Genomic DNA, 17,386 nt, shown 5'->3' on the forward strand with positions numbered 1-17,386 from the left:
AATTTGTGAGCCCAAGTGTGATAGAATTTGTGTTGTTTGGTTCTTAACTATAAATCAGTACACCAGAAGAATACATGATTTTGCTTAAAAGGGTAACATTCAGAAAGGTCTTTGTTATTTATATGACAGTGTTATTCTGTGCAAATGGGATATATTAATTTGCTATTGCAAATCATCGTAGACTGTATTTGTGAACAACTCCCTTATAATGGTTGATACCTCTTGGTTACTTTGAGTTTAAAGAGTTACTCATGACATTGAAGGAGTGACATTTCTCTCTGGAAGGGCTTAATTCCTTTAGGCACTTGCCACTGAGCTCTGTAGAATACTGTTATTTGAGTATTTTCTGTACTGGTTGCTCACTCTCCTATAGTTGTTTCCTAAAACCATTCTTGGCCTATACTTGTACATAAGTAGCTATTTACATAACTGTTTCAACTATTTTTGTTGTGCTTTCCTGGATCCTCTGAAATATCTTTAGGGTGTTATTAAAATTTAGGGTGTTTGAAAGATTATTTAATATCTAACATTGTTATTAAAAACAAGGACCATTGTATGGGCATTGTCTTTTATCTTTTAAAAGATAGAATTACATTGCTGATTTATTCAGCACTTTTTAAAAAGTCACTTCATAGGGGCTTTGGTGAGTTTTCATAGAATTTGGAGATTAGTAAGAGTCAATTTAGTAAAATTCCCTTATAATGGTTGAGGGTAGTTAATATATGCCAAAGTCTTTAAGGGCTCTCATGTTTCTTAAATCTAGGTCAAAGAACAGGGCCTGGAAATCTTAGCAATGAAATAATGGATGTGAATGAAAGCTGATGTAAAAAGTGTTTCTATCAATATGAGGAAAGAATGTTATCAAAAGAAGTTTAAATGCTTGGAGTCTAGAAAGATGAGACCCAATGAGTAGGAAGAGAAGGAAATTACTGAGTACCTTCTGTCTGTTAGATAGTTTCTTTCCGTTCCTTGTACTTTTATTTATAATAATTTGTAGATTCTTTGGATTTTCTATATAAAAAGCATGTTATCTGTCATAGAAGGCATTATTTTTTGGAACTTTAATTTTTTTCTTATACTTTAATCTTACTTTTGTCTCTTGTTTTACTTTGCTGGCTAGAAGTACAATCAAACAGAAGTGTGATAGTGAGGATCCTTACTTGTTTCTCTCATTTTGAAGGAAACGCTTCTAAAGTTTCACTATGAAGAATGATATTTGCTGTAGGTATTGGAAGATAGCTTTTATTAGATTGAAGTTCTCTTATTCTCCTTTGCTGTAGAGTTTTAAGAATGGGTGTTGAGGGCTTCCCTGGTGACGCAGTGGTTGAGAGTCCGCCTGCTGATGCAGGGGACACGGGTTCGTGCCCCGGTCCGGGAAGATCCCACATGCCGTGGAGCGGCTGGGCCTGTGAGCCATGGCCACTGAGCCTGTACGTCCGGATCCTGTGCTCTGCAACGGGAGAGGCCACAACAGTGCGAGGCCCACGTACCGCAAAAAAAAAAAAATAAAATAAAAATGGGTGTTGAATTTTGTCACTTTTCTGTTTTTACTTTGTACAATTTTTCTTTAATAATAGGTAGATTACGTGGATAGAATTTTCTGATGTTAAACTATTCTCACTTCTGGGATAAGTCCAATTAGTTATGATGAATTTTTTTTCCTATTTTTTAAATGTTACTGATAACTTTGCTAATATTAAAAAAAAAATCTGTGTTCATGAATGAGCTTAGCCTGTGATTGTCCTTTTTCCATGGTAATCATTCAGTTCTGTTTTGGGAATGTTAAATTAGAGGGGTTTGACAAGTGTCTTACATGATATTAGAAATTTGGATCTGGAGTACTTAGTAACGTGGAAAAGGCTGACTATAAATATTTTGATATAATAGTTGAGAAAATACAGCTGGATGATGTTGAATAGGAAGGTATATAGAGTAAGAACAGAAATGAGGATGGAATACATTTTGGGGGTTCATCGATGATGGTAAAGCCAATAATTAGAGGCTTGTTGGAAAGGCAGGTGTGAGAAACAGGGAATTCAAAGGAAGGAAAAACTTAGCTATCAGTTTTTAACTGTGGTGGGTAGAAGAGATGTCAGGTTAGAGAAAGTGGAAACAGCAAATGTAGTACTCTGAAAAAGTATGGTGGTAAAAGGAAGGAGGGGGAACACCAGTGAAGGTGGAACTGGAGGCAGTTTTGAAGGAAGTTTTTATTTAATGTTTTAAGGGTGGATGAGACTTCATGTTTGTAGGTGAAGAGTAAAACTCTAGTAAAGAAGGATGTAGTGAATATAAAAGGGAAATGTATATTCACCTAAATCTTTGCCAAACAAGATTTCAATGTAATTTTATCTGTTCTTCTGTAATCTAGGGTTGTATTTATCTTTCAGAATGTTTCCAAACATGATTTATTTAAACACTCTAATTGGAGAAGGAAATCTATTACTTGGTTAGTTTATTTCTGGCAGATCAGCCCTTAGATACTAACAAGAGTCTCAGGGAAAGAGGACATCTAGGGTGGAGAGTGGCTCAGTAAAGACTAGGTCATTCACCAGCCATAAAAATCACAAAATAATAGTGGCTTAAGCTGAAGCAAAGTAGAAGTCTGTTTCTGATCTATAGGGCAGTTTCTATTACGGAAGCTGAAAAATAGAATTTTTATTTTGCAGGAGCATATGCTTAGCTAAAAATTGATGGCTCTAAGACTAAGGAGGAAGGGAGCAAGATATTGAGGGAATGGTATCAGTGTCTACACAGTAGAGACAATCTCTTAAATAAAATTCATCTTTTGTGTGAAAGGCAGTATTTGCATAGTTTAAGAAGTCAAAATGCGCGTGTTTGTACCTAGGCTCTCTACTTACTAGCTCTGAGACCCTGAGCCAATTCCTTTTTCTCTTTGTGCTTTAGTGTTTTCCTAATAAGATGGAGAACAGTGTTAAATATAAGGTGCCTCATAAATTGGTATGAGGATTAAATAAGATAATCTAAGTAGTTGACTAAGTCTGTGCCTGGTATATCTAACCCCAAAACAATTATTAGTTTTGTCATTTGCCTCTGATTTTCAAGGATCAAGGGTGTGTGGAAGGAAAAAACAAAAACAAAACAAAATGAGACAACAACAACAACTAAAAAAAAAACCCCAAACCTAATATTACTTATGGGATATCAAAAAGTGATTTAACTATTACACATAGGATATAATTGAAAAAGTAATTTCAAATCTCATGAGAACCTGTAGATTTAAGATCAGATTTTTTTTTGGAAGCCTTGGATGGTACCCAGAGTTAGCCAGACTGCAAAGTTTGAGGGCACAGTCCTCCACAAGACCACCCTTACTTCGGATACCACCTGAAATTTCAGGGGACTCCCAAAGCCACCCTCAGGTTTGATAATTTGCTAGGACTCACAAAACTCACTGTAAGTTATCACACTCATGAAAGGATTATAGATTACAGAGAAAGGATGGAGTTTAAAATCAGCCAAGGGAAAGAAGCACATAGGATAAATTCCAGGAAGGTTCCAAATGTGGAGCTTTTGGTGTCCTCTTCTTTTAAAGTCAGGACATTACTCTCCCAGCATCAATGTGTGACAGTATGTGTTGCCACCCACCTAAGCTCTCATGAGCTTTGGGGTCCAGAGTTTTCAAGGCATGATTAATTGATTTCCCATGTAGTTGAACTCAGTCTCCATGTTGGCTCATACTTTGTGACCCAAAACCCTTACCCTAAGTGGTATTGTTGGATTTTTTTTAGCATGGCCAGCCCCCACCCTAGGACTATTGGATGTGGCCAACCCCATCCTAAAATCTGGTGTGGTCAGCACCCACCATAAACAAGGACACTTCTATGACGTTTGACAGATTACCTCCCAGAAGCTGAGGACAAGGCCAGACTTCTCTTTGGGCAAGGCCAAATTCTTTACTACATAGAAAGATATAAGGCACTGATGAAAAGCAAGAGACATTTGCAAATGGAAGTTCAACATGATTATCTGTTGAAGATATCAAAGTTAAAAAAAAAATCTTAAAAACATAAGTAAAACAAAGATCATTCAGGTGAAAATAAACATCCAGAACATTTGATCCAGCTGGTGTAATTTAAAATCTAGAAATTTGGGCACTAAAGCAAAATTTGAGGAGCTCCTTGAAAAGAGATCAAAATAAAAATTTGAGATATATAGGGGAAAAAACGAGAAAGAAAACGCATGGTGCTACTAAATGATTATTGTGGAAAGATGTTCTTAAGGAAGAAAGGAAAAGCAGGAATAAAGTGCATTTGTGGGGATTACTGCATTCACTTGTATTTTGAAACAGAGATTGGAGGATTTGATATAATTAATGGTTTATGTTTGTATAGAAAATTACATTTTTGTTAAATACTTGTACTTACCTTGGATAAGTGTAGCCAAGTGTATTAGGAGAGTATTATTTGTTTTCCTATTTTTATTGAAGAAAGTACTGATGTTAGAGGTTTTTGAGTGATTTGTGCCAGGTTGCTGGGTGAGTTTGGAGCAGAGCTGGAACTGGAATCCTTGTCTCCTAACTTTTTGCTTAAGTACTTCTACTTCAAGTACTTTTTTCCCAACTACAAAATGATTCTTCTTGGATCTATTCTCTAGGCCTAGGCACAATGTTTTCTGTTGGTAAGGAGGGGGAGGGGGATTGGAAGGCAATTGGGTGGTACCTGCCTGTATTTACTTTGGTTACCTTATCTAAGACTTTATTCAGCACCTGTCTGCTGCTGCTACCCTCATCTGCCTGAGTCTCCTGAATAGATCAGCCCAGGATTACCCTTGGATGCACACTGGGGCCAACCTTGGCTCCTCTGTGCCATACTTTTTTCATATCCAGTCTGTCTGCAGGCCCTGTGGACTTTTTCTTGCTACCCGGATGACCTTGTTTGTCCCTGACTCTCTGGCTCTGCTGTGATTCCTCCTCTTTTCTGTTTTCCTCATCAGCCCTTTTTCACAGCAAGGTATCCAATTTTCTTTTTCTCTAAACATTTAACATTTTATTTTAAATACTAGGCTGTGAATTGATTTTTTTCTCTCTTGATATACAGTTCTGTGATTTTCAGCACATGTTCACATTTGTGTAACCACTGAAATAGGATATATAACAATGCTATAATCCAGAAAAACTGTCCTGTATTATTCTCTTATAGTTAACCTCTCCCCTTATCCATAACTTGTGGCATCCACTAATATAGTCATCATCCTTCTATTTTTGTCTTTTTGAGAATGTCAAGTAAAATGTAACTTTTGAGACTGTCTCCTTTCACTGACATAATACCTTTGAAATGCATTCAAGTTGTGTTTACAAATAGTTTCTTTTTATTGCTGAGTAGTATTCCCATAGTGTGGCTATACCACAGTATAAACAGTGGTTTACTTAACCATTTACTTGTTGAAAGACATAAGGGTTGCTTCCAGTTTTTGCCTGTTATGAGTAAAGCTGCTATAAACATTTTTGTATAGGATCCCCCCCCAATTTTTGAAATTGTGGTAAAATATGCATAACATAAAATTCACCATCTTAACCGTTCTTACTTGTACAGTGCAATGGTATTAAATACATTTATATTGTTGTGCAACCGTCACCACTATCCATCTCCAGAACTCTTTTCATCTTGCTAAACTGAAACTCTGCACCCATTAAACAATAACCTCCTGTTTTTTCTTTTCCCCCAGCCTCTTGCAACCACCATTCTACTTTCTGTCTCCATGATTTTGACTACCCTAAGAATCTCATATGATTGGAATCATATAGTATTTGTCTTTTTGTAACTGGCTTGTGTATAGGTTTTTGTGTGAACATAAGCCTTAATTTCTCTGGGATAAATGTCCAGGGCAATTGCAGGATTCTGTGATAGTTACGTTTAGTTTTTAAAGAAACTGCTAAACTTTTCCAAAGTAGCTATACTGTTTTACAATCTCACCAGCAATGTTGTAAGTCCAGAGTTTGAATTCAGTTTCTAGAGAGGTAACTTTGGTGACCCCCTTAGAGTAGTCATCACTGGATGATTTGGAAAATAGTAACTACCACTCCTGTATTCATTCACGTGGATTGGGGTGGAGGTGGAGAAAAGATTCAGCGCTGGGTAGAAACCCAGTAGGTATCTACTGCAGTAGTGGTTTCCAAACCTGTATGCACACCAGAATCATCAAAGGAGCTCTTAATAATACAAATTCATGGGTCTCATACAGACCTGCTAAATTGGAATCTGTGTTTTTAACAAGGGCTCAAGAGAATTTTAAGTGGTCGTGCTCACATCAGTTGGACCATTGTGTTGTAAGATCGATGGAATTTCCAAAATTTTAGAAGTGCATGATGCATATATAACAAATAAAAAATTTCCCATCCTCTTATCTTTCCTGCTTCTCTCTCTTTCTTTGACCCTATGTTTATATTTTGTCCCCTCTTCACATCAGTTTATGAAATGCTCTTATTTATTTATTTACTTAAGCTTTTTTCTTTATTTTTAATTGAAGTGTAGTTGATTTACAATGTTGTGTTAGTTTCTGGTTTACAGCAAAGTGATTCACTTATACATATATATATATATTCTTCATATTGTTTTCCATTACGGTTTATTATAGGATATTGAATATAGTTCCCTGTGCTATACTGTAGGACCTTGTTGTTTATTATTTGGTCCCCTCTTGATACTTACTTCTATTTTTTATTTTCTCTCCCCCATCTAGTTTTTCACTGGTCTCTCTTTTCTCTCTCTCTTTTTTTTTCCTCATGTGTCTACTAATAAGTTATTGATTGCTATTTTCTGTTTTTACTTGGGCCTTAAATTGTAACTTTCTAGGTTCCCTTTTTCTCCACTGTGTGAGTGGTTGCTCTTCAGCATCTAGAACTCATTTTCTTTCTCATACTAAGATATATTTATCCTCTTCTTCAGGCAGGTAGATCCAAGTCTCTCTCACGGATCATTCTTTTTTTTTTTTTTTGTGGTACACGGACCTCTCACTGCTGTGGCCTCTCCTGTTGCGGAGCACAGGCTCCGGACGCGCAGGCCCAGTGGCCATGGCTCACGGGCCCAGCCGGTCCGCGGCATGTGGGACCCTCCCAGACTGGGGCACGAACCCGTGTCCCCTGCATCGGCAGGCAGACCCCCAACCACTGCGCCACCAGGGAAGCCTATGGATCATTCTTTTTAATGGCAGGAGCAGAAAACAACTATCAGGGTTTGGTGGAGGAAACTTTAAGTTTTATGTTTATTTTTCTCCTCTTCTTATAGGGAAGAAGAAGAACGTTTGAGAAATAAAATTCGAGCTGATCATGAGAAGGCCCTGGAAGAAGCAAAAGAAAAATTAAAAAAGTCAAGAGAGGAAATCCGAGCAGAAATACAGACAGAGAAAAATAAGGTAGTCCAAGAAATGAAGACAAAAGAGAAAAAGCCACTGCCAGCAGTTCCTATACCAAACCTTATAGGAACACATGGTGGAGAACCAGAAGATAATGACCTAAGAGAGAAAAGGGAAAAAATTAAAGAGGTAATAAGCTGAGATTTGTGATACGGGGTGTTATGGATATGGATATGTCTGTCTATCTATCTATCTATATCGGGCTGGCCAAAGGTTCCTTTGGTTTTTAAGTAAAAAAAAAAAAAGACACATTTTTCATTTTCACCAAGAACTTTATTGGACAATGTATTCACCATTTTGTTCCACTACCTTCTGCCATTTTTCAGGCAAATTCATAATTCCATCTTCCCAAAGCTTTTTATCTTTTTGAGCAAAGAACTGTTCTAGGTGCCTTTTACAGTCTTACAGGGAATTGAAAATTTTTCCATTAAGAGAATTGTGTAAAGACTTAAATACATGGAAATCGGAAGGTGCGATGTCTGGTGAATACGGCGGATGAATCAGAACTTCCCAGCCAAGCTGTAACAGTTTTTGCCTGGTCATCAAAGAGGCATGTGGTCTTGGGTTATCCTGATTGAAGACTATGCATTTTCTCTTGACTAATTCTGGATGCTTTTCGTCGAGTGCTGCTTTCAGTTGGTCAAATTGGGAGCAGTACTTGTTGGAATTAATCGTTTGGTTTTCCGGAGGGAGCTCATAATAGAGGACTCTCTTCGAATCCCACCATATACACAACATCACATTCTTTGGATGAAGACCGGCCTTTGGTGTGGTTGGTGGTGGTTCATTTTGCTTGTCCCGTGATCTCTTCCATTCCACGTTACTGTACAGTATCCACTTTTCATTGCCCATCACAATTTGTTTTCAAAACAACATTTTCATTATGTTTAAGTAGAGAATTACTATGCGGAAATATGGTCAAGAAGTTTTATTTTTGCTTAACTTATGTGGAACCCAGACATCAAAGTGATGAACATGACCAAGCTGGTGCAAATGATTTTCAATGCCTGATTTGGATATTTTGAGTGTGTTGGCTATCTCCTGTGTGGTATAACATTGATTGTTCTCAATGTCTCGATTTGATTGCCATTAACTTCAACCGGTCTACCTGACCATGGAGCATCATCCAGCGAGAAATCTCCATGAAACTTCACAAACCACTTTTGACATGTTTGATCAGTCACAGCACCTTCTCCATACACTGCACAAATCTTTTTTTGTGTTTCAGTTGCGTTTTTACTTTTCTTGAAATAATAAAGCATAATATGCCCCAAATGTTGCTTTATTTCTTCCATCTTCAATATTAAAATGGCTGCACAAAAATTCACCAGTTTTGGTTTGTTTTTTTAATGCACACTGATATGAGGTCTGTCACAATACAATCTAATAAAATTGTTTGGAATGAAGTTAAAGACAACTAAGCGCTACTAGAGCCATCTTACAGAAAAAACTGAATGAATCTTTTGGCCACCCAACCCAATATCTGTCTGTATTTGTACCATCTATGGTGTCATACTTTGATCTTGTTTGTTTTGAGGTCAAAATTGTAGTTCAGTTTGCAAGTTGGCAGTAAGAGCTAAAACTCTCTTAATATCGATTATAATTATAGAATACTTAAAATTTTTGATATAATGTTGTTTGGATAGTTACATTACTCACCCTGTGTTCAGAGATCTTTTGATGTTCAGTATTTTATAAATAATGTAGAGTATATCCATAACAATTTATCATTTAATAAGAAATTTCTTAAGTGTTTAGTTACTCGGAACTCTGCTAGATATTATGTAAATCTTCTCATAAACATGTTTCTGAAGAGTTAGCATTATGTCTGCCATCTTTCAAGGAACCCGTTGTGATACCACTTAACTATACTGCAGATTAAGAACATATCCTTCCAAAGAGTCTCAATGGATTGAAGAGTAGGGAAGGATTGATTTCAACTTTTTAAAAATTTCTTTTGGTCTCAGAAGTCTGTCAATTTGTTATTCTAGGAGTTATTTGGAGATAAAGAGAGTACCAGAGGGAGAGGAAATCTAGTGAATATTTTAGTAGAACTTTGTTAATTAGAACTCCTAATTCTGGGTGGAGTTTGTAGTTGTACTGCTTATGAAGAAAAGACTTTGTTAGAGTGTAATAGCATCAACAATATTTCAAATCTATTGTTCATCATAAAATAAGACAATAAGTTTAGTTCAAATAGATATCTATTTGGATATATTCTAGTAATGAATATGGAAGATTTGCAGGTATTTTAAGCGTGGCCTTATGAATTGGTATAAAATATGTCCTCTGATTTTACCTCACCTTTGGATTCTGTGTTTTATACTCAGGCTGCTTGAGGCACTTTCTTTGGACAGTGTTGAGGACTTTGATACATTTCTTTTCAGATGCCTGACCTTTTTTTTAGATGTCATTAGAATTTATTGAAATACTGTCTGATGTACATAATAATTCAGATAGGTAACAGTGTGTGTTGAGAGGACCCAAGACCACCCACAGGCTCAGTGATTCACTGGGAGTACTCACAGAACTTAGCAAAACTGTTGCATTCATGGTTCATGGTTTTGGTGTATTCAGCTGAAAATGTACAGATTAAAATCAATAGAAAAGGCAGATAGGACGAAGTCCAGTAGAGACCAGGTACAAACTCCTAGTTGTCCTCTCCCAGTGCAATGATACGGGCAGCACTTAATTCTTCCAGAAATGATTTGTGGCAATGTGCACAATGTATTGCCAGCCAAGGAAGTTCACCCCAGCCTTGGTGTCCAGATTGTTTATCAAGAGTTCATTATGTAGGGTTGGCTAATCTTAGTTCTTCAGCCCCTCCAGAGGTCATGCTGATACCGTGTGGTTCAAGGTCCCCACTGTAAATCACGTTTTAGCATAAACTATCTGACATGGCCCAAGACTTCAGGTAAACAAAGATACTCTTAACAGGCAGGATAATAAAGGTTTAGAGGTTATTTTCCAGGAGGCTGGTACAGGCCAGACCTTTTTTGAGGATGTGCAGGGTTTGGACAACCCAGACCTGCTAAGTGAATCCTATAGAGCATACATATTATCCAGGGTTCTTGTAAATTAACATAAAACATATTAAGAATCCCTGTGTAGGCTCCTGTTAAACATTATGGTAACTGACTTAGTAAGCAGAGAAAGTTGGAATCTAAGCCTGCAGGGGAAGAAGCTAACAAGAGGCAAGGTGATGTGAATATCTGCAGAATATCTGAAAGTATCAAGAATTAGAAACACCATTTACCTCTGAAGGCAGGGGTATAAAATAGAGCTGGAAAAGGATTATTTGAAAGTTTTTAAAGGAGCTCTTAACCCTTAGATCCCTAATTCTCTAGCCTAAGCATCCTAGTTGCTGTCCTCCCTTCCCCAAAAGAAGACCAAAAGTTTACTTTTGGATGGATGAATTAGGGAAGATCTAGATTTTGGGAATACCAAATATGGCTGAGGGGAAAGGACAGAGGTCATTCTAAAAAGTGAAGCGGCCATAAAAAGAAAAACGAAATTGAGTTATTTGTAGTGAGGTGGATGGACCTAGAATCTGACATACAAAGTGAAGTAAGTCAGAAAGAGAAAAACAAATACCGTATGCTAACACATATATATGGAATCTAACAACAACAACAACAAAAGTGGTCATGAAGAGCCTAGAGGCAAGACGGGAGTAAAGACACAGACCTACTAGAGAATGGACTTGAGGTTACAGGGAAGGGGAAGGGTAAGCTGGGACAAAGTGCGAGAGCGGCATGGACATATATACACTACCAAACGTAAAATAGGTAGCTAGTGGGAAGCAGCCGCATAGCACAGGGAGATCAGCTCGGTGCTTTATGACCACCTAGAGGGGTGGGATAGGGAGGGTGGGAGGGAGACGCAAGAGGGAAGAGATATGGGGACATATGTATATGTATAACTGATTCACTTTGTTATAAAGCAGAAACTAACACACCATTGTAAAGCAATTATACTCCAATAAAGATGTTTAAAAAAAAAAAAAGTGAAGCGAGTAGTGGGGATGGAGGGAATTAAGTGAAAAATGGATTCTGAATATTGAGACAACTTTATCCTGCTCAACTCTTTGAATTCTGGCAGCCAGGTGTATTTTCAATTAGCAGGAAAATGAAGGACTTCTGTCTGGAGAGACTTGACTGGCCCAATAGGAAAGACCTAGTCTATTTCTCAGTGAAACACCCCTGGGTTTCATCTGAGCTCCCTAAGATGAGGCTCAGTCAATAAGTCTTGCCTCTTCACTGACAGCCTTTGATTGTCTTGTAAGTGCTTCACTCATATGTGAAGAGCAAACCACGGATCACCAGACATGTAAGGAAAGTTTCTCACATGAGACAAATGGAAGAAAGGAATTTAGAGGATACAGAAGCCATACAGAGAGCAGAATACATATATCAAAAAAGAATATCTTTAGGATGCCAAAAAATTAAATTCATGAAATGAGAATAAGTTATAAAAAGGAACATTTACAGAATAAGGAAGAGTTCTTGGAAATTAAAGATATTGATACATTAAAAAATTCAGTAGAAGAGTTGGAAGATAAAATTGAGCAAATCTCTTGGAAGGACAAAAGATTAAGGAAACAAGAAAAATGATAAGATCAATCTGGAACATCTAACCAGTGATTAATTAGGAGTTTTGGAAAAAGAACAGGGAAAATAGAGGGGAAGAAGTCAAAGAAACAATTCAAAGGCTCCTACTGAAATTTTAGAAAAAGAGGCATGAAAAACAGATCCTAAAAGTTTACAGAGAAAAAAATAGTTTCACCCAAAAGATTTGGATTGTACATAATGGCACATTAGATTCCTCAACAATAATATTAGAAAGTGGAAGAGAATGGAGCTAAGGCTTAGGAAGAATTATATATTCAGCCAAATTATGAATCAAATCTGAGGGTAAAGATATTTTTAGATGTTTTCTCAGATTGCTACTGCAAAATATGCTTCAGCATAAAAATAGGAAGATAAACGATTTTGGAAACAGGATCTGTCACTAGAGAGAGAAAGGAAGGTCAGTCTCAGGACTGTGAAAAAGGGGATCAGATGATGGCTGTGCTTCAGGTTGAGAGAATGGAAGTCCAGGTTAGAGTTAGGAGGATAGAGAGCCTCAGGAAGGATTTATCAGAGAATGAAATGGAACTGATGGTTTATCTGATGTGTTTAATTATATTGAGACAAATTTTGAAACTCAAGTATAATTTGGAAGTAAATTAATAATTGTTACATTTAAAATTACATCAACAAAAATACCCACCAAACTTCAGACCAGTAGTTAACATCAGGGAAAACAAAAGTTGAACAAAATAATATAGTAATTGTAAGAAAAACATGTTGTTAACTACATTGGAAGGATGTGAGCCAGGGAATATATGTGGGGAAGTTTATGTGGAGGTGAGCTGATAGTGTATACGAAAGCTAAATTATCTTAACTATAGGGGAATGTAGTAAATAGCTAAAACTTTTTTTAAAATCAAGAAATAGCAGTAAAAAATGTACTTAGAAATATAGTGGTAAATAGAAAAACAGGTCAAAGAGTTTAAGTAATTGGCTTAGGAAAGTGGAAGGAAAGGAAAGTGGGGAAGATAGGACAGGCTATTAGATTTTTTAAAAATTCAACTTTATTGAGACATAATTTATGTACAATAAAATGTATTTATTTTAAGAGTATAGCTTGATGAGTTTTGACAGATGTATATACTTGAGTAACAACAGTGGCGATCAAGCTGTGAATAGGTCCATAATCTCAGAATGGTTTATTTGTGCCCCTCTTCAGTCTACCCCATTCCTTGGCCCCAGGCAACTGCTGGTCCGCTTTTAATCATTTATAGATTAGATTCGTCTTTTCTAGAGTTTCAGTGAAATGGAGTCATAAGGTATGTGATATTTTGTTTCTGGGCTTTGGCTCAGCATGTTTTTGAGATTCATCTATGTATATTACAATAAAGGTAATTTTTTTTTCTTCGTAGTATTCCATTGTATGGCTATACGATGATTTGTTTTATTCATTGACCTGTTGAACATTTGTTCAACCTTTGGTCCAGTTTTTGGCTATTATGAATAAAGTTGCTATGTACATTTGTGTACAAGTCTTTTTGTGGGCATATGTTTGTTTTAGTTTGACATTTCAGTCTGTGATCTGTTGTGAGTTATTTTTTTTGTTTGTTTATTGTGTGAAGTAAAGGTTGTGCTTCATTTTCTCCCCATAGGGCTTTTTACTGTTCCAGAATTATTTGTGGAAAAGATTATCCTTTCTTGATTGAATTACCTTGGCACTTTTGTTCAAAATCAATTGATAAAATCAACAGATGTTGAGTCTCTTTCTGGACTCATATCTGTTTCATTAATCTATATTCCTGTCCTTAATGAGAGTACGACACTGTGTTGATTGACTTTTATAGTTAAGTTTTGAAATCAGTTAAGTCCTCCAACTTTGTTCTTTTAAAAATAGTTTTGGCCATTCTAAGTCCTTTGACTTTATTGAATTAGCTTTTCTGTGAAAATAAAAGGTTGCTGGGATTTTGATTGGGTTTTCATTGAATCTGTAGATGATTTGGGAAAAATTGTCATCCTAACAATATTGACTTTTTCATTCCCTGAGCATATCTGTCCACTTATTTAGGTTTTCTTTAATTTACCTCAGCAGTGTTTTGTAGTTCTTGCACATGTTCTATTTCATGTTTTTTGATGTTAGTATAAATGGAATTGTTTTCGAATTTCCATTTCATGTTCATTACTAGCATATAGAAATATAGTTTATTTTAGTTTGCAGAACGTGTATCTTATTTACTGAAGTCATCTTCTAGTTTTAGTGGCTTTTTATTTTAAGATTGCTTAGGATTTCCCTTGTACATAGTCATGTCGTCTGTGAATAGAGGTACTTTTCCTTTTTGATTTTTATGCCTATTATTTCTTCTTATTATTGCCATGGCTAGGACTTTCAGTACATTGTTGAAAAGAAGTGATGAGAATAGATGTACTTGATTTGTTCTCAACTTTAGGAGTGGGGTCTTTTACCATTAAGTTTGATGTTAGCTGTAGGTTTTTTTGAAGATGCCCTTAATTAAGTTGAGGATGTTGCCTTGTAGTTTACTGAAAGTTTTTTTCATGAATTGGTGTTGAATTTTGTCAAATGTTTTCTCTACATCTAAAAAGATGCTTGTATGATTTTTTTCTTTTTATTCCGTTAACATGGTGAATTATAGTGATGTGTTTTTGAGTGTTAAATTAGACTTATATTCCTGGGTTAAACTGCACTTGGTCATTGTCTAGTATCCTCTTTATATATTGTCACTTTTTGTTAAGGAATTGTTAAGGAATTTTGAGATATGTTGGTTTTTAATTCCCTTGTAATGTCTTTGCCTAGTTTTGGTGTCTGAGTAATGCTGGCTACAAAAAACAAGTTGATAAATGTTTTAATGACTATTAGTTTGATATACCACAGGCTACTATTACATAATTCAACTAATATATAATTAAATACTCTGCTGTTGTGTAGCTTAGTACTCCCTGGCTTGTAAGAAACTCAGTTCAAACTAATTGATATAAAAATATTTTTTAGCTTAGGGGCTCTGAACTAGAGCTTCAAGTTTGGCTGAATCCAAGTCTGTAGATGTTATTGTCAATAATATGCATGTCTCTTTCTGTTTTCTTTTTTTATTTAGTTTCTACATGTTGGGAGAGAGACCCCATCAGCTCCAGGATTATATATTACATAGATCTTGAGATTGCAAAATGAGAGTCCCTCTGTCTGCCGGTGTCTATGACAATATGTATGAAAGAACTTGATTGCCTTTACTTGAGTCACATGTACTCAATCACTTTGTGTAGGTCAGGAGTTGGCAAACTACAACCTGCTGGCCAAATTCTGATTGCTGCCTATTTTTTAAAAATACAGTTTAATTGGAACCCACTCATGCTCATTTGTTTATGTATTGTCTAGGGCTGCTTTTAGTTTTTTAAAATACAGTTTAATTAGAACCCAGTCATGCCCATTTGTTTATGTATTGTCTAGGGCTGCTTTAAACTTGCTTGCAATAGCCAAGTTTAGTAGTTGCTATACATACTTACGGACTGCAGAGCCTAAAATATTTACTTTATAGGAAGAGTTTGCTGATCTTTGGTCTAAAGGTTATGGATACTCTAGCTAGGCTGTGTTAATTGGTTGTGGAATCAGAGCCGCTTTTTGACAGCTTTGTCATAATCACAGTGAGGGAAGGAGAGCTGTTTCCAAAAGGATTGGCAGTTCCTAAAAGGAAAGAATGCCAAATAGACACCTTTCTCCCCAATAAAAACAGTTTTTCTATTACAACTCATTTTTTGTTCTGTTGTATAGACTTAAGGTAAACATGATTATGTGTGTTTTCACACTGATACAGGTGTTAATAGAAAAATATACTAAAGTAGTAGATACAGGAGAATGTGTAAGGATATAGTAATAGAATCTCTAAATTATGTGAAATATAAAGATAACAGTCTGTGAAAAATATAAATTGATGGGTTATAATTTTTCCTTTCTCAGATGATGAAACATGCATGGGATAATTACAGGATATATGGATGGGGACATAATGAACTGAGACCTATTGCAAGGAAAGGACACTCCACTAATATATTTGGTAAGTTTACTTTTTTTTAAAAAATTTTAATTATTTTTTTATACAGCAGGTTCTCATTAGTTACCCATTTTATACACATCAGTGTATATATGGCAATCCCAATCTCCCAATTCATCACACCACCACCCCGCCCCCGCCACTTTCCCCACTTGGTGTCCATACGTTTGTTCTCTACATCTGTGTCTCAATGCTGCCCTGCAAACCGGTTCATCTGTACCATTTTTCTAGGTTCCATATACATGCATTAGTATACGGTATTTGTTTCTCTCTTTCTGACTTACTTCACTCTGTATGACAGTTTCTAGATCTATCCACGTCTCTACAGATGACCCAATTTCATTCCTTTTTATGCCTGAGTAATATTCCATTCTATATATATGCCACATCTTCTTTATCCATTTGTCTGTCAGTGGGCATTTAGGTTGCTTCCATGTACTAGCTGTTGTAAATAGTGCTGCAGTGAACATTGGAGTGCACGTGTCCTTTTGAATTATGGTTTTCTCTGGGTATATGCCCAGTAGTGGGACTGCTGGGTCATATGGTAATTCTGTTTTTAGTCTTTTAAGGAACCTCCATACTGTTCTCCATAGTGGCTGTATCAATTTATATTCCCACCAACAGTGCAAGAGAGCTCCTTTTTCTCCACACCCTCTCCAGCATTTGTTGTTTGTAGATTTTCTGATGATGCCCATTCTAACTGGTGTGAGGTGATACCTCATTGTAGTTTTGATTTGCATTTCTCTAATAATTAGTGATGTTGAGCGGCTTTTCATGTGCTTCTTGGCCATCTGCATGCCTTCTTTGCATAAATGTCTATTTAGGTCTTCTGCCTATCTCTGAATTGGGTTGTTTGTCTTTTCAATATTGAGCTGCATGAGCTGTTTGTATATTTTGGAGATTAATCCTTTGTCCATTGATTCGTTTGCAAATATTTTCCTCCGTTCTGAGGGTTGTCTTTTCATCTTGTTTGTAGTTTCCTTTGCTGTGCAAAAGCTTTGAAGTTTCATTAGGTCCCATTTGTTTATTTTTGTTTTTATTTCCATTACTCTAGGAGGTAGATCAAAAAAGATCTTGCTGTGATTTATGTCAAAGAGTGTTCTTCCTATGTTTTCCTCTAAGAGTTTTGTAGTGTCAGGTCTTACATTTAGGTCTCTAATCCATTTTGAGTTTATTTTTGTGTATGGTGTTAGGGAGTGTTCTAACGTCATTCTTTTGCATGTAGCTGTCCAGTTCTCCCAGCACCACTTATTGAAAAGGCTGTCTTTTCTCCATTGTATATCCTTGCCTCCTTTGTCATAGATTAGTTGACCATAGGTGCGTGGGTTTATCTCTGAGCTTTCTATCCTGTTCCATTGATCTATATTTCTGTTTTTGTTCCAGTAC

At 36.3% G+C, this 17,386-nt stretch overlaps 1 protein-coding gene across 1 annotated transcript in view; it reads left to right on the plus strand.

Moving 5' to 3' along the window:
- MAN1A2 (mannosidase alpha class 1A member 2) overlaps positions 1–17,386 on the plus strand; it is a 166,729-nt gene that overhangs the window by 42,908 nt on the left and 106,435 nt on the right. The window contains exons 2-3 of the mRNA XM_065878155.1: positions 7,245–7,500; positions 15,907–16,003. Coding sequence (XP_065734227.1) covers positions 7,245–7,500; positions 15,907–16,003 — 353 coding nt within the window. The remainder of the gene's footprint in view (positions 1–7,244; positions 7,501–15,906; positions 16,004–17,386) is intronic.

The sequence above is a fragment of the Phocoena phocoena genome, chromosome 1 (genome assembly GCF_963924675.1).
Source record: "Phocoena phocoena chromosome 1, mPhoPho1.1, whole genome shotgun sequence".
NCBI classification, from domain to species: domain Eukaryota; kingdom Metazoa; phylum Chordata; class Mammalia; order Artiodactyla; family Phocoenidae; genus Phocoena; species Phocoena phocoena.